Source organism: the organism of the source record quoted next, unplaced genomic scaffold (assembly GCF_019419815.1).
Source record: "Pyrus x bretschneideri cultivar Hongxiangsu unplaced genomic scaffold, Pyrus_bretschneideri_v1 Contig21, whole genome shotgun sequence".
Taxonomy (NCBI): Eukaryota; Viridiplantae; Streptophyta; class Magnoliopsida; order Rosales; family Rosaceae; genus Pyrus; species Pyrus x bretschneideri.
The window spans coordinates 5,611,354-5,633,074 of NW_025999513.1; the positions used below are offsets into that span (position 1 = coordinate 5,611,354).

The following is a 21,721-nucleotide window of genomic DNA, read 5'->3' on the forward strand; positions in this document are numbered from 1 at the left end:
TTAATTGAATTAATATGGTTACTTAAATCAAACTACCTCAATAATTTTACGTGATGGATTGTCAATAATTTTACGTCTTAGATTTCGAGTGCCACGTGTCGATGTGTGAGTAATTTTACATCTTGGATATTCTTTAATGTTGTTTAATATTATTTAATGTTGTTTCATGTTACTTATTGTTATTTAATGTTGTTTAATGGCCTAGGTGTAACATCCCACATCACCCAGGGGAGGGAATCCTGTAAGCCTTATATGTATATTCTCATCTCTACCTAGCACGAGACCTTTTGGAAGCTTACTGGCTTCGGAGTTCATTAAGCGAGTTCGCGCGAGAGCAATCCCATGATGGGTGACCAGGAAGTTCTTGTGTGAGTTCCCAAAAACAAAACCGTAAGGGCATGGTCGGGATCCAAAGCGGACAATATCGTTCTACGGTGGAGTCGAACTCAAGTTGTGGTGAGAGCTAGGGTCGCGATGTGACATTAAGAAGTTATAGGAAAAAAAATAGAAATAAAAAAAATTTAAAAGAATTTTGAAAAATAAAAATTCAAATATAATGCTTAGTTGACGTTAGCAAATAGCCCTTGGAACTAATCTCTAAAAGGGCTAAAAGCATTTAATCGATTATCCAACCCCAATCAATCTTAGTTATTACTATTAGCGGGGTTTCAATTCGTTAGCTGGTATTTGTTACCCATTCGAATGGTAGCTGGCATCTTTTCAAATATGCATCACATTTTTAACAACCAAAAATGTTTTTTAATGCGTTAGAAAAACACGTTTTTAATAACAGCTATTCCAGCGAAAACTTTTGTACATTAATGTTTTATATAAAAATTAAGGTACATTATACAAAACTATCTCAATGATACGTCGAATGATAATCTCATACCTCATGTTTTAAAAATAACAAAATTATATTTCAATTTATGAATTCGCCTCAATATTAAACTTTTGTTAAATTTTATGTCAAATTAACTGTTAAATACTGACTTAGCAGAAACGGAGCCCACTTTTTCGCCAACTAGAGTAAGAAACTAATTAAATATTAATAAATTAAGAATTTCTAATTTAACAATTAAAAATGTATTGAATAGTGTCCTAGCTTAGCAACTCATCCCCCATCACCATCGTGCATTCTCCTTAACTGTCCCCGAGAACCAGTGATTCCAGCCCCCTCTGCTCCCACACCACCCTCACCTTCATAACTTAGGTGAAGACCGCTTCTTCTTCGGTCATTGGATTGTCCCCGCTGACGATGGCTCGCTTGATTATTTCTTTTTTTTTTTTTTCTGGGTTGGTTTATTCTGCTCCTTGTACTAATTATTTCAAGGAATTTTTTATTTGAAAATTTTCTTCTGCCTCTACTGACGAAGATGAGTTGAGGGAAGTGAAGATGATTCCAAGGATTTCGTCCGGAAAAAAAAAAAAAAAAAAACATCTGAGAAAGTGTACAACAAAACCTAATCTCTCTTGCGGATCTGGATTTGGTCCTGGCGCCGATTCGTTGGGATTTCGTCCATCCCGCCGTCAACTCGCTGGGATTCATGTTCCCACCACCCCAACACTCCCCCCCAATTCCCAGATGCAAGTTTGTGATTGGTTGCAACTTGCAAACCGAGATGCGGGTGCGACGGAGAGGATTTGATGAGTTTGATTGCTGCTTTGTTGCTCGAATTGAAAAAGCCCCGGAGGAAGGGAAGAAGGGAAGAAAGAGAAGGAGAGAGTGGGCACAACAGTCCCTTTCTCCACCGAGTCTGTTTCTGCAGATGTTGAGCTTCTCCTGGGAAAAATCAAGTTTCACTGCAAGTGGAGGAAGAAGAGTGCATATGAGTTGAGGGAAGAAAGTACGATGAGTTGAAGGAAAAAAAGCAGAGAACTGAGTGAAGATGAGTTGGAGGAAGGAGAAGTGTTAGGGTAAAATTGGCAATCCCTGACATAATGACTGAGTCTGTAATAGTTTAGACTTGTTATACATTTTCAATTGTAATAGTTTAAGTCTAGGAAGGGTTCTCACACTTTCGATGCAAAGATGTTACCTACACGCGATAAATATTCAGGTACGTTTGCATGCATACATCCAACTACATTCATCTATATCTCATGTTATTGTTTTTGATATAGGACTCTTAACCATTGTGTGATTTATCTCTTTAAAATATCTTATTCCTTTATATTCGAGATTTTAAAGCATGCAAAATAGTCTAATTGCATTGGGACTTATCTGTTGGATGTTGATAAGAGCCATCTGGTTATATGGCTTGGATTCTTATCGGTTTGAGTCGGTTAGGCATTAAGCTCATATAAGAGTTGTCAAACCCTTGGAAAAAGGGGGCGGCATATATGCATGTTTTTATTAAAAGATTCAAGGGCAGCAGCTTTGTGTTTTGAAAAGCATATAACATTATTTTTTTAAGTGGCTGCCAGATAGTGGTTTTGATTAGAATGTGTTTTTAAAGGAAGCCGCATATGCATGTTTTTGTGGGGAACAAGATTGGCAGCAACTTTGGTTTTTAAAAGAGAAAACATTACCTTCAGTGCATGAATCTAAAATTAACTTTTCAGTGGCTGCCATCTTGTGGTTTGAATAACATGTGTTTTTAACGGGAAAATATTATTTTTCATGCTGATTTTCATTTGGTTTTTGTTGAATATCAATTATGAAAATGTGCCTTGTGATTTTCGTAATTGATTGATTTTTCAACCACACACTTCATCATATAAACATTCTGCATGATCGAGTTAGCATCATGCAAAGTTTGAGGGAAAGGTGATTGACGGTTGCGTTAGTACCGTGCCACTTCAACTCGAGGACTGAAGAAAGATCGAGTAGCAAAGCGCGAAGACAAAGCTGCCAACTGGTATGAGTGTCTAGTTGATGAGGTTTGTAAGTCTTTATGTATTCTTTCTTTCTTAGTGCTTCCTGGCTTGGTAGCCCGAGGATTTTCCCAGTGGTGGGTTTTGCCTCGTTAAATCCTACATCATGTGTGTGCTTTTTATATTCATGTTGAATATTTGTGTAGGATTAATTTTGCATAACTGATTAATTGAAACCATAATTTGCTTTAGCGTTAAGTTGTCATTTATAGATTAAGTTAGTACCCATCCTAGGACTTTCAATTGGCACCAGAGCAGGTCACTAAACATATCTAGTGAGATCCGTGGGTAGTCTAGGATGAATCGGTCTATGGGTTCAGTTTCTCATCCGCCACATTTTGATGGCGACAACTACGCTGCATGGAAGGCAAAGATGAAATCATTTCTCTGGGCGCTTGACGATAGAGTGTGGCTTGCGGTTGAAGAAGGCTGGGAACCTCCAACAGTTGAAGAAACCAAAGGTGAAGGACAGTCTTCTGTCACTATTTCTATGCTTAAGCCTAGAAAGGTATGGAGTGAAGATGAACGCAACTCTAGCACATTCAATCAAAGAGCATTGAATGCGTTGTTCACTGCCGTTTCGCCTGAGCAATTTAACTACATCAGTAAATGCTCAACGGCGAAAGAAGCTTGGGATATTCTTGAAGTTACTCATGAAGGTAACTCCACTGTCAAAGAATCCAAGCTTCAAAATCTCATCACACAATTTGAAAATATCAAAATGCTAGATGATGAGAGTTTTTCTGACTTTTATGCTAAACTTAGTGTAATTGTCAATGGTTGTCACAATCTTGGTGACAGCATCCCAGAACATAGAGTTGTTAAGAAAATTCTAAGGTCTCTTCCTTCTAGGTTTCATGCGAAAAGGACAGCTATAGAAGAATCGAAAGATTTAAACACCTACAAGTTGGAACAATTGATTGGGTCATTACAAACATATGAGTCTGACTTTACTGAAGTCAAGAAAGGAAAAAATGTAGCCTTCAAAGTCAATAATGAAAAAGTGAATGAGGATTCATTTGAAAACCTGACTCAAGATGAATTTGCTCTTCTCACCAAACAAGCTAGAAAATTTTTGAAACTTAGAAGTTCTAGAGGACGTGAAAATCGAAATAATTTTGATTCAAATTCCAAAGTTCCTCGTTCTCGAGATTTGTCTCATGGAAATTCTTCTAAGTTTGTCAAACTTGGTGAAAAGAAAAGTTCAAATGACAGAGACAAGTGTTTTGAATGTCAAGGGTATGGACATCATGCTCATGAATGTGCCAATACTCTTAAAAAGCTGAAGGATGAAAAGAACAAGGCGTTAACCTCCACTTGGAGTGACAGCGATTCAGAGAAGGACACGGCATCTGAAGATGATGATGAAGTGGTTGCGTTTGTTGGAATCTTGGATGGATATGAGACTGATGACTCGGTAGTTGAAGAACCTGATTCTATAGAAGTCTTACAAAAGTATACTGCACTTTATGATATCACCATGAAAGTGAAGAAAGAAAATGATGAACTGAAAAATAAACTTGTGCAGCTTGAAAGCGAGAAGAAGGAAGTAGAGATTGAGCATCAATCTCAAATGGAGCATGCAGAGAAGCTACGAGAGTCAATGTTGGAAAAACTACATATGCTCGTATCTGACAATGAAATTCTTGAAAATGAATTAAGAGACATGAAAAAGAAGGTCGAAGAGTTTAGTATTGGATCAAGAAAAATTGACAAAATGTTAAGCTATGGAAAAAATTCAGGTGATAGAAGTGGTTTAGGTTTTGATGTGACTGGAAGTTCTTCCTCCTCTGTTACTAAATTTGTCAAAGCTTTACAAGAACCAAGCAGAAAAGAAAGTAGTGATGAACCCTTTGGAAATTCGTGTACCACTACAAATAAGCCAAATTCTGTGAGCACTTTTGTTGATCCAAGAAATTTCATTAGGTCAAAAACCTTCATTCCTACTTGCCACTTCTGTGGAAAAATAGGACATATCAGACCTAGATGTAACAAACTTCGAAAGGAAGATCGAACTAAGCACACCACCCATTGGATGTCTAGAAAATCAAATCTCAAAATGAGATTTGTTGCTAATCCGAAGCGAATGAATAGGATTTCAAAAAGAATGCTAAATTCCATCACTCCAAACTTAAAACAAGTATGGAGAAGAAAGGAGACTCAAGTTTGCCTATTGGATAAGATGTCACCATCATCTGATGAAGACAATCTTACATGTTTGGTGGCTTTTATTGCCCTCTCAACTTGTCAGTCTGATACTTGGTATCTCGACAGTGGCTGCTCGAGGCATATGACTGGAGACAAAAGATGGTTCACAACCTTCACCGAGGATTGTAAAAATGGAGCAGTCACTTTCGGAGATGGAAAAAGAGCAAGGATTGTTGGAAAAGGAGAAATCAAAACTCTAGGAATTCCATGCTTAAAAGATGTCATGTTAGTTGATGGACTTAAAGCTAACCTAATTAGCATCAGTCAAATTTGTGATGATGATGATGCTGAAGTATTGTTCAATAAATTGAAATGTTGTGTGAAAGTTGCTAGCGGGATAGACATTTTTGAAGGAAAAAGGTCTAAAGACAATTGTTATTGTGTGAATGCAAATGAATCACATGTGCCAAATATATGCAACAAAGCAACTGATGATGTTCTAGATTTATGGCACAAAAGATTAGGCCATATGAATTGTAAGGATATGATCAAGCTTTCCAAGAAGGAATATGTGAGAGGATTACCAATGTTGGCTGGAGAACTTGGAATTTGTGGAGAATGTCAAGTGGGAAAGCAAACAAAGAGTTCACACAAGTCAACAAACTACATCTCAACCTCACGACCTTTGGAGCTGATGCACATGGACTTGGTTGGACCGGTACAAACCGAAAGTATTGGGGGAAAGAAATATATTCTTGTCTTGGTGGATGATTTCTCACGTTTTACTTGGGTTGCATTCTTGCGTGAGAAATCTGATGCGTTCAAAGCATTTTGTGGCTTGTTGAATAGAATTCAAAATGATAGAGTTGCTTCAAATGATCGTGTGATAAAACTCAGAACCGATCACGGAACTGAATTTGAAAACACATCATTTTCTGAGTTTTGTGATGAAAAAGGAATTGCTCATAATTTTTCTGCTCCAATCACTCCTCAACAAAACGGAGTTGTTGAACGGAAAAATTGTGTGTTGCTTGACATGAGTCGTGTCATGCTGACTAGCGCTCGTTTGACAAGTCATTTTTGGGCTGAAGCAGTCAGCACCGCTTGCTATACTGCAAATAGAGTCTATCTTCGACCTGGTACAAAGTGCACACCATATGAGATTTGGAAAGGAAAGAAACCAAACGTGAAGCATTTGAGAGTGTTTGGAAGTATATGCTACATTTATAGAGATAGAGAAATGTTAGCAAAATTCGATTCACGAAGTGATATTGGAATTTTTCTAGGATACTCTCTCACTAGTAGAGCATATAGAGTGTTCAACAAAAGAACTAAAAATGTCATGGAGTCCATTAATGTTGTTGTGAATGACTCCTCCTTAAGTATTGAACAACCTGCTTCAGATGAAGAATTTCTTCAAAGTAAATTAATCGATGAGCCATCCACTACTCAGGTTGAAGTGCACCAAAATGTTGACTCAACAAAATCGTTGAGAAAAGGACACAAGCAAGTGCAAAAAGATCACTCCAAGTCCGACATTATTGGCAACGTGGAAGATACCATACTAACAAGAAGCAAAACTACTGCTGTAGTAAACTTCACGTGCTACATATCAAAGATTGAGCCAAAAAATGCCAAGGAAGCTCTTTTAGATGATGACTGGATTATGGCCATGCAAGAGGAACTCAATCAATTTGTTCGCAATGATGTATGGTATCTTGTTCCCCGACCCCAAGAAACAAATGTTATAGGAACAAAGTGGGTGTTTCGGAACAAAACTGATGAACATGGCATCATCACGAGAAATAAAGCTCGTCTCGTGGCTCAAGGATACACTCAGGTAGAAGGTTTGGATTTTGATGAGACGTTTGCACCCGTTGCGAGATTGGAGTCCATTCAGTTGTTACTGGCTTTTGCATGTCATCTGCGTTTTAAATTATATCAAATGGATGTCAAGAGTGCCTTTTTAAACGGAGTACTTCAAGAAGAAGTATACGTGGAACAACCAAAGGGGTTTGTTGATCCAAAACATCCTGATCATGTGTATCGATTGAAGAAAGCTTTGTACGGTTTAAAACAAGCTCCAAGAGCATGGTACGACAAACTCTCATCGTACTTGTTAAGAAAAGGTTATACACGTGGAGCTGTTGACAAGACTTTGTTTGTCAAAAGAATCAAGAAGGACGTGGTGATAGCACAAGTATATGTGGATGATATAGTATTTGGGTCCACATCTGCCACACTTGTAAAAGAATTTACTGAGGTCATGCAGAGTGAATTCGAAATGAGCATGTGTGGAGAACTAAATTTTTTCTTGGGATTACAAGTCAAACAAAGTGAAGATGGTATTTTTGTCTTTCAGACAAAATATGCTAGTGAACTAGTTAAAAAATTTGGCTTGCATTCAGCAAAACCCGTCTCAAATCCCATGGCAACAACCACAAAACTTCACAAGGATCCAAATGGAAAAAGTGTTGATCAAACACTTTACAGGAGCATGATTGGAAGCTTGTTGTATCTTACTGCTAGTAGGCCTGATATCTCTTTCAGCGTTGGTGCTTGTGCACGTTATCAAGCTGATCCAAAAGAATCGCATCTGGAAACTGTCAAAAGAATCATCAGGTATGTGAGTGGTACAATTGATTATGGTCTTCATTATTCCTTTGAAACTAATTATGAAATTGCTGGATTTTCCGATGCCGATTGGGCAGGAAATGTTGATGACCGGAAAAGTACTTCTGGAGGTTGTTTCTATGTTGGAAATAATCTTGTTGCTTGGCATAGTAAGAAACAAAACTGTGTTTCTTTATCCACTGCCGAAGCCGAATATATAGCTGCTGGTAGTTGTTGTACGCAATTGCTTTGGATGAAGCAAATGCTTAATGATTATGGCATTCATCAAAGTTCCTTTTCTGTTTTCTGTGACAACACTAGTGCCATAAACATTTCCAAGAATCCTGTTCAACATTCTCGTACCAAACATATTGACATTCGTCATCACTTTATTCGTGTTTTGGTAGAAGAGAAGGTTTTAGTACTGGAATATATTGCCACTGAACATCAACTTGCAGACTTGTTTACTAAGCCTTTAGACACTCATCGTTTTGAAACCCTTCGCAAGGCTTTAGGAATATGTCGTGTGTCTTAACTTCTGTTTGTTTTCATTTTTTACTCCTTGTTTCTATCTTTTCATTTTTCTAGCTTCATAAAAAAAAAAAAAATAAAATAAAAAATAAACAAAAAAAAAAAGGGATTTTCCATATCTTTTTATGCACAACTTTTGTCCACAAAATTCTTTGCTTTGTGCTCAACATGATATATTTTGCCTTGGTGGTTGATACTATACGTATGTTTTCTGATTAAACATGACTACTTGCCAGAAACTCTGCACCCTGTGAGCTTTTGAGCCTCCATTAGTGTATGCTTTTTTCATACACTCTTAATTGTTTCTGTGTGCTATATCTTATGTGATTTGACTTTCTAGAACTTGCTTTGAGATCTCTCAAGGCTTTGTATCACTTCTTACTCTCCTTTTGAGATGAAATTAGGACTTACGTTCTACATCATTATCCTATAAAGCCAGTGCCTTATCATTTTTCCTATCTGCATTATTGAGCCTCTCCGTAAGTGTATCTTACCCTCTTCCATTTTTATACACTGATTCTCACCTCCGTTGCAACATCAAAGACAGTTGCATCAAATATTTTTTTAGAAAGGTCCACGGTTGGTTCACTACTGAAGACCACAATATTGTGATGATAGCACCCTCCCCAGTTAAGAAAAGATTCGAAAGAAAGAAAGAAGAAAACAAAAAAAAAAAAAAAAAAAAAAAAAAAAAAAAAAAAAAAAAAAAAAAAAAAAAAAAAAAAAAAAAAAAAAAAAAAAACGAAAAAGGGAATAAAAAAGGTGTATGTCTGACATACGCATAACAAGGGAATCAAAAGGTGTTTTTCTCTGAAAATCCTCAAAGGTCTAGTTATACTTGAAGACCACGCATATATCCACTGTGCATACCACTTTACATTGCTCTAGTGTTTCTCTCTGCATCAAACTCTCTCCAGTTTTGAGTCTCACGGACTCTATAGCTTCTCAAACTTCTGTTCCCCTTATTCCTTTCTAACTTCATCCAGTGCCTAAGCCCTATTCCAATCCTTCGTAAGAACTTACTTCATCTCTTGAGGGTAGGTTGTTGATGTGTGGAGATGAGATTGATCTGCAAGCCTATGGTAAAGCATTCACATAATGATTCTTTTTGAGTGTAAACACTTCACCCCAAACACTTTGAGTGATATTTCATAATATTCCCTGTAAGTTTCGGAGTTGATGTTGAGATGGCTTGTTTAATCATATTGCATGTATATGGTTTCGACTATTTTAGCAATCTCCTGGTTGTATTACGTTTCTGTGGCCATTACATTGATTATTTTGTTTTATTTCTTATCTTTTTGGTATTTTTATTTCTTATCTTTTTGGTATTTTATTTCTTATCTTTTTGGGTGTTTTAGTTGCTTTGCAATTGGAGTCAATTGGGTTTCTTTCTTATTTATAGTCGTCGTTTTTTTTTCATTGCATGTTGATCACAAAACCATTTTTTTTTCATGGCATCCTCACGCAAGTCTGCATGTCCTCCTGTTCTGAAAGGCAAGACTCCTGCTATTACTCCTTCCTTCTCTCCTCCCCGTACACGTTCTGCGAAACGTAAATTGTTTTCTTCCCCATCTGATTGTTCAGCTTCGCCTGATATTAATTTTTCCCAAGCGGTCTTCCAGCAAATGCTTGATCTGAACAAAAAATTTTCTTTGCTCGAACGTTTCATTAAGTCCTCCACAAATGATCTCAGTCATCGTATTTCTAATTTGGAGCAATGTTTTCATCGCCTTCCCAACCACTTGTTTGCTCCTCTCATTCATCTTTCTTCCTCTGATGATGAGGATGACTTCCACCCTGATTGTGTTCCATCGTCTCCTCGTCCTCCTTGCCCACCTATTCCGGACCACTCACCGCTGCCTACTCTTACTCCAGAAGATGATCCAGAAGAGGATCCCGAAGACGATCAGGACTATGATCTCTACTGGGTTTCGGCTGACGATGGTGTTGCCAAGCATGATTGAGTATTGGCTTTGGCGTTTCCCTGTGACAAAAAGGGGGAGAGACTAGAGTTAGGGGGAGAGATTTTAGCTAGAAGAGTTCTTTTTGTTTTTAGCTAGGAGAGTATTTTCGTTTGTGAGTTTTTTGGTTAGACGAGCTTGTTTGATGTTACATGATGTCTGGATGATTATTTCTTAATAAAGTTTTTTTAATTGCTGCACGATGAAAGATGTTGATATGCTTGAATCATCTTTAAGTCTTAAGTTTCTTGCAACATCTATTTTTTGTACGTCACGGGTGTTTTGTTTAATGTGTGCAGATTACAGACTTCAGTACATTAGTTTAAGGTTTCTACAATGTTGTTAATTGAGGGTTTTGTCAAGGAAATGCCAAAGGGGGAGATTGTTAGGGTAAAATTGGCAATCCCTGACATAATGACTGAGTCTGTAATAGTTTAGACTTGTTATACATTTTCAATTGTAATAGTTTAAGTCTAGGAAGGGTTCTCACACTTTCGATGCAAAGATGTTACCTACACGCGATAAATATTCAGGTACGTTTGCATGCATACATCCAACTACATTCATCTATATCTCATGTTATTGTTTTTGATATAGGACTCTTAACCATTGTGTGATTTATCTCTTTAAAATATCTTATTCCTTTATATTCGAGATTTTAAAGCATGCAAAATAGTCTAATTGCATTGGGACTTATCTGTTGGATGTTGATAAGAGCCATCTGGTTATATGGCTTGGATTCTTATCGGTTTGAGTCGGTTAGGCATTAAGCTCATATAAGAGTTGTCAAACCCTTGGAAAAAGGGGGCGGCATATATGCATGTTTTTATTAAAAGATTCAAGGGCAGCAGCTTTGTGTTTTGAAAAGCATATAACATTATTTTTTTAAGTGGCTGCCAGATAGTGGTTTTGATTAGAATGTGTTTTTAAAGGAAGCCGCATATGCATGTTTTTGTGGGGAACAAGATTGGCAGCAACTTTGGTTTTTAAAAGAGAAAACATTACCTTCAGTGCATGAATCTAAAATTAACTTTTCAGTGGCTGCCATCTTGTGGTTTGAATAACATGTGTTTTTAACGGGAAAATATTATTTTTCATGCTGATTTTCATTTGGTTTTTGTTGAATATCAATTATGAAAATGTGCCTTGTGATTTTCGTAATTGATTGATTTTTCAACCACACACTTCATCATATAAACATTCTGCATGATCGAGTTAGCATCATGCAAAGTTTGAGGGAAAGGTGATTGACGGTTGCGTTAGTACCGTGCCACTTCAACTCGAGGACTGAAGAAAGATCGAGTAGCAAAGCGCGAAGACAAAGCTGCCAACTGGTATGAGTGTCTAGTTGATGAGGTTTGTAAGTCTTTATGTATTCTTTCTTTCTTAGTGCTTCCTGGCTTGGTAGCCCGAGGATTTTCCCAGTGGTGGGTTTTGCCTCGTTAAATCCTACATCATGTGTGTGCTTTTTATATTCATGTTGAATATTTGTGTAGGATTAATTTTGCATAACTGATTAATTGAAACCATAATTTGCTTTAGCGTTAAGTTGTCATTTATAGATTAAGTTAGTACCCATCCTAGGACTTTCAAGAAGACGAGGAAAGTTGGTGGCGGCGGGATGAGGGAGATGGGATTCTGGGAATAGGGGGAGGGAGATAGGATTATGGGGTTAGGCAACGGGGGTGAAGTGGAGGACTGATGAGTTTTTTTTATTTTTTATTTTTTATATTTAAAATAATTTATTAATTGTTAAATAAAAATTTCTCAATTGTTAAATAAAAATTTCTTAATTAATTAATTTTTTATTTCAATTGGCAAAAAAGTGAACCTGCTCTTGCTACGTTATCATTTAACATCTAATTTAACAAAAAATTTAATGGAAGTCTAATATTGAAACGAATTTGTAAATTGAGGTATTACATTGTAATTTTTAAAATATAAATTATGAGATTGTAGTTTAACCTATTTAAGTTTCTCGTAGAAACGAGGCAAAGTACAATATACCCTAATCTGTAACAATAGAATTGGCTTCCGTATTGGAGATATTTTCGACCAACGAAAAATATAAAATGTCTGACATTTTGCATCTTTCATTACAAACTTTCCATCATTTAAAGAAATGAAAAATAATGAAAATGATTTAAAAAATTTTAGTTTTAATAAAAAAAATCACGTTATAAGTTTTGTTTAATGATTAGTACTAAAGTAGTCCAACTAAAAATGACCCAACTATAATAAATTATGATTTGTTGATTTTACCCATAACTTTTTTAGGTTGAGGAAGTTCATCATTGTTTTGCAGACCTTCTTCTTTTTCTTTGAAACAAAAATATAGATCCTCATGCTATTTAATTTATATTTTGTATTATTTCGTTGAAATGTGATCGTCGTTATTATTCATAGTGTATTTGAGGTACTGTTTTTCAATTTTTCATCGTCAGTGGGGTTCATCGTTTGTTTCTCTAGAAAATAAATTTGAGATCTGCATGCTATTCAATAATAACGACGGGTCACTGTTTTTGGACTGTAAAAATAAAATGTTTTTGGATTTTAAGTAACACTGTTTCTAAAATTTAATTCACTGTTTTTGGATCCAAATGAAATAGACACACTGTTTCTTAAATGTAAGCTAGAAAAGAAATAGTGAAATTCACTGTATTTGGATTCAAAGAAAAATAAGCATCATGTTTCTTAAATATAATCAACTGATGCATGAAAGAAAAAAAAAGTCAAAGGTTAAAACATAGATTGTTTTTGAAACTAAGTCATTGTTTTTGGATTTTGGTTCTTTTCTTTCCAAATATAGTGTTTGTTTGTGCACATCTGTATCTGATTTTTTTTTTTTTTTCCAGAAACAGTGTTATGGTTTGGGTTATCTAGAAACAGTTTTATGTTTTGATTTTTTTTTTTTTCCAGACACTTTTTTGTTGGTTTCTGCCATTTAACTTCTTTGAACTTGTTTTGGCGGTTTTATTCCGATGAATGCTTCATTTTTGAACTTTGATTTGAACTTTGATTCGGTTGTTTTTGAAATGGGGGAATTCGATTTGATAGGAAGATAGGGAGTTATTATAGGGGGTTTCGTGCTAGGTTAAGGTTGGTGAAGAGTCAAGACAATATCAAATCATTTAGGGGTATTTACGGAACTGTAGATTTGTAGTGGGTTGGGCTTGTAAGTTTGACCCGTGGACAATAATTTTGGATGGTTTTTTTATTAAACTTTGAGTCATTTTGGTTAAATAACATTTTGGGATGGTTTTTGGTTAAATATTTGTTGTCCCAAGCCCTTTTCATTAAAGCTCCCTTGCATATTACATTTTAATCTTCAAGTACAAGATTTCGGTTAATATTCTAAGACCATCTCTAGAGGAGATGTTAAAAATGTCACATAGACATATAACAGTAATAAATGATATACCATTTTCTCCAAACCGAGATGTCAAAGTTGACATGAAAAAAAGGCTAAGTTGACATGGACATAGGGATGTCAAATATGAAGCTGCCTTCAAATATGATTTTTGCTATTTCCAAAGGCATTCCATTTGCCTTATCTTAAATGCTAGCATATTTAAGTATTATTTTTAAACCAATAACAATCCAATTTTTATTATTTTTGTTTAAAAATAAATAAACGAAGCAATCAATTTTGACATATCGGGTGAAACGAAAATATTGACAATATGTCAAATTACCAGGTCAACCATCGAATTGAAATTTGATGTTTTGAATTTAACATCTCATTCGGAGATACTCTAAGGGATGTTTTGACAAAGTAATGTAAAAGCAAGTCCTTTTAAGAGATGTTTTGACATAGTAATGTGAAAACAAGTCCTTTTAAGGGATTTTTTGACAAAGGAATGTGAAAACAAGTCCTTTTATTTAGTCACGTGTTTTCAGTCCCAAAAAAGCTATGTTAAAACACCCGAAAAAGCTATGTTCTTTTGACTTTGGTTTCAAATGAAGCAATGCAGGGTGGACTTAGAGAAATGACTTCCACACTCATCTTTCTCCTAGTCACCCTCCGTTTATTCTATCCAAAAGTTAGAAATAATCACAAGTGTGTAGCAGGTGAAAATGGATGCACAAAAATCACATCCCACTCAAGGAACTAGATCGAGTCTTCCTTTTGGATAATGATACATGGTGTTAGAGGGTCTCAATACTAATGTGTACACTGAATAATAACATTAACTAGATATTACAGGTTGCTACCATTCACTGTTGGTACACTACAAGTGCATCTATTAGGGTCGATTCTAAGTTAATTTCAACCGTCCAGCAATGCGTTGAATGGCCTCTGTGATAGGGTTTAGGGTCCATTCACTGTTAATTGCCAATGACATTTTGTGTCACCCAGCGGAATGTAGGTCAACTGGTTCAACAAATCGTGACTTTCTTCTCCGCTTTGCTTCAGGAGTGCACCGTTTGCCACCAACATTTCCAACTTTCACAGGTAACTTGCCGTTTATTTGAGGAGATGTCTCTGTTGATTTATGTGCCTTAGAAGATGACTTGACTGAAGGAGATTTCTCAGTCCCTGTGTTGCTGTTGTCAACATTTTGAGATGCTTTCCTCAAGGGAGACTTAACTCTCTTTCTGGACAACCGAAATCCAGTTTGCTCTCTTCTCTTGTCATGCCTAAGGAGCCGAACATGGAAGGGATTTGCGGCTGCGTAACAAACAGACTCACCATCAACCCCACTCCTATTCAACTCAACGTCTCCATTGTTAACCTGAAAATTATAATATTACATCACAACTCAATTGTTAAATCAACACCCAGAAAGCTACAAATAAAATCTGAGCTAATACAGATTGGGTTTTAGCAACACCAACTAAATCAAAGAAAACATGTGCTTATATGTACAAAAGAAATACCAGTTGCAGGAGCGCAGAAAAACTCCGAGCGACATCATACTTTTCCTGACCCTTTACAACATCAGCAAACGACAAGACATTCTCATTGTCTGGTTCGAAGGATAGTCTATCAAGAATTCTTTCTCCGTAGTCATGAATATCAAAAGCAGGGTGTGATTCCTAAGAAAAACATAGCACACTCCTTTACTGAATCAGTAGAGGAAAAACAAGAAGAAAACATGTAACACAGCTAGAGGCTATTCTGATTTACTTTTCTGTAAGGAAAGTGTTGACACACAGAAAGGAAGCACAAGTGATGGAACCTACTTGCTCTTCCAGGTTGTACTCAATTTTCTGTTTCCATGTTGAAACACGAGCAGCTAGTTCAGTCTGTTTCTCGGTTTCAGCTATGCTAGCAAGGAGAGTGTCCTATGAGGAGGAACATAGGTAGCCATCCAAAAAGTTGCAGTTAATTACCAAAGTATAACATAAGGAAAAAGACTATAATTTTGCCCAAAGGTAAAAGAAAAAAGAGGCAAAAGAAAAATAAATCAGACAAGACATATAATTGCCAGCAAAAAAATATGAAGCGGGCTCTTTCTTCCAAGATCTAGTCACCTGAAATGCCTTAAAAACTATTTCCGTGACTTCTACAAGATACTTTTCAGAGTACACAAACAAAACCATCCTAATGAGAATGTGCATCCTTCTTGACACGCTGAAATAAAAAATCCATCCTAATAAGCCTATAAAGTAAGACTGCCTTTTCAAAAAACACTTTGCTTCAGACTCTTGGCCTCAATTACAAAGTACTCTTTGTAGAGTAAAGTATCGAATGATGCTGCAGATCAAACTATCAAGTTTCTGTTGCAAACTAAAATAATCCATTGACTAAACATGCCCCACCTCAGATAGAGTTTCTGAAATCCAGTTAACAGGATAATATATTGCAGCTCAACAATTCACTACTGCCAAAACCTAGAAACAAAGTTAGAAATGTATACTTACCAAGTGAGAGCGACACAAATCTTCCAGGCTTGCATGAGGATTTGGATCATCGTCAAATGGTTCAACATTACCAAATTGAGGACCACTGTCCTCATTCTGTATAATATCAATAGATTAGCAATCTAAAACATTCCCAGTTCATTTTAATTCATGCAATAATCAATTCTCTGTGCAGTCTAACCATATCACTGTGCCGAGGTACGCCATCCATGAATTCTAGCAAGTCAGCATCTGGTTGCCCAAAATCAGGGATCTCATTATCATATTCAGTATCCTCATTTCCATCCAGAGGATTGCAAAAGGCATCAAAGGATTCTTCTCTTCCATTAACAAGGGATTCCCGTAGCTGCAAATGAGAAAGCAAGTTCACCAACCAACCAAAAAACAAACATCTACACAAATTTCTGTAAAACAAACCTTTTCAAATAATGGAGGAGATTGGGACCCCTTTTGTCTCTCCTCGGCATGATGTCGAATCTGCCACATTTCTATGAGCTCTGGACTAATAGTACCATGCAATTTTGCAGGTGGAAACAGTGTAATAATAGAGACATGCTTAGTAGAATTGAATCCTTTCCTTTTAGAAACTTTGACTGCTTGCGGAAAACATAATGAAAGAGAAGCATGGTGTTAGGTACATAATAATTTATAAGTGCAATTTCAAAAAACTAACATTTGAAAACAACCTTTCCTAAATGGTTTCACTTTCAAGTTCCCGGGTTCATGGGGATTCAGTGGCTTCCATGGATCATCACCATCATCATCTGAATCATCCAAGTCCCTGGGCTCTGAATATCTATCATCCATATCAAATCCCTGAGTACCATCATCAAAATCATTGCAGGCAGGAGGATCAGGTTCAATATTACAATTATTTGCCTCAAAACTGCAACCGATGATAGGAGATTGATTAATATTAGGATCCCGCCCCTTATGAAGAGATGACCTATGTGCAGTTCCACCTGATCGTCTGGGAGTCTGATGACTTTTTCGTGCTGAGGTGACCCTATAAGCACTATTTTGTCCTTTAACAACTCCATCCACACTCAAATAATCATTTACTGCTACAGCATCACATGGATCTAATAAAATGAAATCCTGATATAGATCGTTGGTGGCCAGCTGCAGATATAATTTTTGTGACCAAACAACTTTAGATACATATGTTGAGTAAACGATCCAAAAAATTAACAGATGGAAGAAACTATGGTACCAGATATCCCTCTAATTCTCCGAAATCACCAGTAGTATCTAGGCAATCACCTTCAAGCACAACTAGGTTTGCTGGGGGCTTCACAAAGGGATTCAGAGGAGCATCTCTTCCCGATGGACTATCTAAGCAATTCTTTGCTTCCACTGCAAGGAAAATTGATTTCAGTGGATGAAGATTGCACAATTATATCTCCATAGTCCATGAAGAGTTAGAAAGTAATGGGTACCTGCAATGTCATCTAAGCTCCAAAAAATATCATTTTCTTCATCGGAAACAGCATGGGAACTCCCACCTTCTTCAGGCCGAACAGATGTTCCTTCGGATTGTTCATACTGCCTATATAAAAGATACAGTAAAATAAGAAAACTAACGAGAGAGAGAGAGAGAGAGAGAGAGAGAGAGAGAGAGAGAGAGAGAGAGAGAGAGAGAGAGAGAAGCAATTCAAAGCACAGTTTCGTGCAACACAAAGCTTGTGCCCAAAAGTGATGATAGGATCATGATCACTATCTTTTCCTAGGAGCAGAAATTTTAGACACATCAGAAACTCTACACGCTACTGACTTACCTTGATTATTCCAAGACATAACACAACGTGATCATTATATGGATCTCTTCAATTCTTTTTTCTTATCCAGTATCTCTTGTTACATTTATTATCTTTATTTAGATTTATAGTTTTGTAATGCTTCTTCCCATGTTAATTCAGCCTCTTGTTCACGTTTACCTTCTACTTCTAAGTATCTTCTTGGGTTATAGGTGAAATATGAAGCACCGATTTCCAGTTCACGCTCCAGGTCAGGAAAGTAGCTGCAAACTTTTTATTCACCTATGAAAAGCCCATTATTATGCTCATACCGCCTAAACCTACTTTCTCTAATCTTATCACAGGTAGGTGTGACTCCCAATGCTTCTCTAGTAACTGCATTATTTAGAAAGTAGATGAGATACGATAATCAACCATTTTGAACACATTAGCCCAGTTAAAGTATAGACTGCAGAACCTTGGGACAATTAATTTTCTAAACACTCAAAAGCCAGTTAGAAACCTAATCACACACACAAATGCACATATCTGGGTGCATATCGACAAAGAACAAATCTTTACTGAAATAATATCATAAAATTTAGAAAAAATACCAACACCACGAAGCAAAATATTCAAATTATATAAATTTACAATAAAATCGAAAAAAAGAATTAAAATGTAGGGGAAAGAAACACCAACCCCTTTTGGGAAAGGAACTCCAAAGCACGCAAAACCAACGAGTACAGATACTCCACCTTCCGGCTATACACTTGGACCGAACCTTGAAGAAGCAGCGCAGCTACACCCAACAAAAATCATCACAAACAATTCCGAAAGTAAAAAAATTTAAAAGAAAAATAGTAGTCTGGAGTAAAAGGAACACCTTCTGCGAAATTAATAGCGACATGGCCTTCTGCTTCAGTGGGTATTTCACCGGAGCAAATCTTGAGCAAATACTCTTCGAGTTTTTGTGCGAGATCGAGTTCCCAATTGGATTCCAGGTCACGCTCTGCTTGCACCCTATGAAATCCGCCTCCACCGCCGCCGCCGTTGCTTCCACCCGGCTCGTCTTTGGCGCTAGTCATCTCCTGTGAGAAGAACTGGGCATTGGCGCATTGTGGAGGTACTGGATTCACATTTCGTGGATACTAGGGTTTTCCAAGTTGGGGGTTTCGGAAAGCGATAAATTTTTTGAGTCGAAATTGGAAAACAGTGTGACAGACGGAAAGTCAAAGATTTCCTCTGAGACTGCAATTCGTGAGCTTGGTTTCGGCAGGAAGATGGATAGAGCGAGCAGAGAGAGAGAGAGAGAGAGTGTGTCTGCGCGTGTGAGAGTTTCAAAAAGTTTCGATGGCCGTTTCCCGCTCCTTTGTAATTGTACCCCTTTTGTATTTTCATTTTTGCATATCTGATTCGAGTATTCGCCCTTTTATGTTTTGAACTTGTAATCGGTTGTTAATTAACTCTATAAAATTTTGTTTTAGTCAATTGTCACCCTAAACTTTTGTTAAGAGCCAATCACCACCTGTCGCTAGATCCCCAAGTTTTCATTCGTTTTTCTATTAAAATTTTATCACGTACCACACACATGCTCTACAAATTACGATAAAACGGTCAAATCTTTACCCATCACTTTTTGTCATCTCCGTCTGTGGGAGGAGAGAATTTAACACAAGAGAAACTAGAATAGCTCTTTTGTACCCACTCTTTGTGTGAGTGCTGTTAAATCCACCCATCGTCCTATTTTCCATTCACATTTTAATAAAAATATTATTGACATATTTATTCTTTTTCTAAAAGACTTTTAAACCCTACCCTGTTCCCTCCTCCCACTGTCTCTCTCTTCGTCTTCCGTGCTTCTTTCTTCCATTTCATCTCTCTTTTCGGCTTCTCCACCGACCGGACCAGAAGAACATGGTGAACCGCTTTTTCAATTTTGTGGCCTAGGAGTGGGATGGGTTCGGGAAGACGGGTCTTGTTCTTCATCTAACTCTACTCCATCGATCAAGACTGATTCCAGACTTCAGCAGGTGGAGGAGGATTCGGTGTGCCAAAGGGAATTAGTGCGCTAGTACTTCATTGTCGTATCCCATAACTTGTCAGCTTTTGGCATTACTATTCCCACGTCGTCGTCCGAGCTTGTGGTGCCATTCTAGGAGGCCCCCTAACACTCGTCCTAGGAGTCCCCCAACACCCATCCTAGGAGTCGCCCCAGCAATCACCAGACCCCTCAGCATAGTAGTATACAATTTTTTTCTCACTATAATTGGACGAACAATTTTTCTAGGTTGTAAATATTATTTTTTATTTTTACAATATTTACTTTTTAAAATGTTCAAATTTAATAGTTTTATTTTTCTATTTGTTGTAATTATTATTGTTGTAACAACCCGTCCTTAATTTACGATTTTATTAATTTTAAATGTGTGAATTGACCAAAATGCCCTAAAGGCAAAAACATTGACTTTCATTGACCCTTAATTCGTGACATGTATAAATTATTATTTTTGCCGTATTCTCGAAGTACTCAACGATACGAACACGTAAGCACAAACGGAATTGAAATCGAAGGTTTTACTAAACTACGAATCCGAAAAATACTTTTGTAAAAATTATTATTTTATATTTTATATATTTCTCATAATTATATTATTATTATTATTATTATGATTACTACTACTTTTATATTAATTTTTGGTGGGATATTTTAAATTATTTCAATAATTTTCTGTCTATAGGGCCCACACCCACACCAAACTTACCTCTCTGTCTCTTACACGTGGCATTTTTGTTCCACACACTTTGGGAACTATTTCTCGTCCTTTCCAGCTCTCTCTCACTCACTCTAACACTCTGTCACTTTAACTCTCCCCTTCTCTACTTCACCACGCTGAAGCATCACCACCAGCACCACCATTTCGCCATTTTTCACTGTGAACAACTCAGGCCACCCCAATTTAGGAAAACCTTGACACAAACCCAAGCTCGAACCTAGGCCAAGCTTATCTTTCCCTCTATGCCATTGTTCACAATTTTCCCGAAATATTCCGGCGAGTTCTCGCCATCTCCGACAAAGGTAACATTAAAAAACTCTTCTAATCTTTGTAAATCATGTTGAGGAGTACAATTAGCATGTTTTTGAAACGTTTTGGCATTGTTTGAATGTAGAAACACCGAGGGGAAAAGTTCCCTAGTTTTCAGGCAGACATCTAATGGCTTTCGAGCCATTTGCCACGACCGAGGAACCCAATGGTATATTTCGATTCCTTGTTTCTTGGGCTTCAATTTGATATATTGGATTGCTAGTTTTAGTTGAGATTTGGGGTTAAACGTAGTTCTAAACTTGGTTTGCGGTTTTCGGTATGTATTATCTATGTAAATGTTGATGCGTGCAAACTATGCATTGGATTTTTTGGTTGTTAGAATTGCATGTTAGGAAAAAGAGTTTTGATTTTTCTAGCATGTGATTTATGTTATTTTATATTGTATTGACGATCCGAGAATTAGGGGGGATGCGTGACTACCTTGGGCTTTAGTCCCCTAAACCTTTGGAGAGTCCTATACAAACGGACTCGTACCATTAACCGTAAGGGGAGGGTACTTGTGTATATGTGGTATAGGTTGTAAGTGGACACTCTCATTACCCTATCTTTTGTTGGTATTATTTGAGAATATTTTTTTAGGTATGGGTGGTTGGCTGCGTGTTTGGTTGTCAGGACAAAAAGAATTAGGGATCCCGCTATAGTTAACTTGTATGAGCATGAAATAAATTTTAACTCAAGCCAAAGGTTTTTGTTGTGCAAATTGTTTCCTTTATACGTAGTACAAAGGTATATCTAGTTTCAAACCTAGCTAGGGTGCCTTTCGAGGGGGTGCAATTGATTGAATATGATGCTCACCCCTACAGTTTCAGGTGTTATGCGATATTTAATGGAAGAGTTGGACTAAGGTGTGCGGTTGTCGCTTGTCAACCTTAAAGCT

At 36.9% G+C, this 21,721-nt stretch overlaps 1 protein-coding gene across 1 annotated transcript; it reads right to left on the minus strand.

Moving 5' to 3' along the window:
* Nucleotides 1-14,211: 14,211 nt before the first annotated feature.
* Nucleotides 14,212-19,135, minus strand: LOC103942338 (condensin-2 complex subunit H2-like). The gene is made up of 11 exons (XM_048584335.1): nucleotides 18,624-19,135; nucleotides 18,440-18,539; nucleotides 17,441-17,550; nucleotides 17,215-17,357; nucleotides 16,688-17,123; nucleotides 16,419-16,594; nucleotides 16,183-16,347; nucleotides 16,002-16,097; nucleotides 15,321-15,422; nucleotides 15,015-15,173; nucleotides 14,212-14,869 (listed from the first exon to the last, which is right to left on the minus strand). The coding sequence occupies exons 1-11, from the start codon at nucleotides 18,823-18,825 to the stop codon at nucleotides 14,486-14,488; spliced, it is 2,073 nt and encodes a 690-aa protein (XP_048440292.1). The 5' UTR covers nucleotides 18,826-19,135; the 3' UTR covers nucleotides 14,212-14,485.
* Between the last annotated feature and the right edge of the window lie 2,586 nt (nucleotides 19,136-21,721).

Bases quoted from the DNA above. Each gene is read 5' to 3' on its own strand.
- LOC103942338 (XM_048584335.1), bottom strand. From the start codon at position 18,825: ATGACTAGCGCCAAAGACGAGCCGGGTGGAAGCAACGGCGGCGGCGGT. The intron at 16,348-16,418 runs GTTTGTTTTACA...TCTCATTTGCAG, and splicing joins CTCCTCCATTATTTGAAAAG to CTACGGGAATCCCTTGTTAA. The intron at 15,174-15,320 runs GTAGGTTCCATC...TGTTTTTCTTAG, and splicing joins AGTACAACCTGGAAGAGCAA to GAATCACACCCTGCTTTTGA.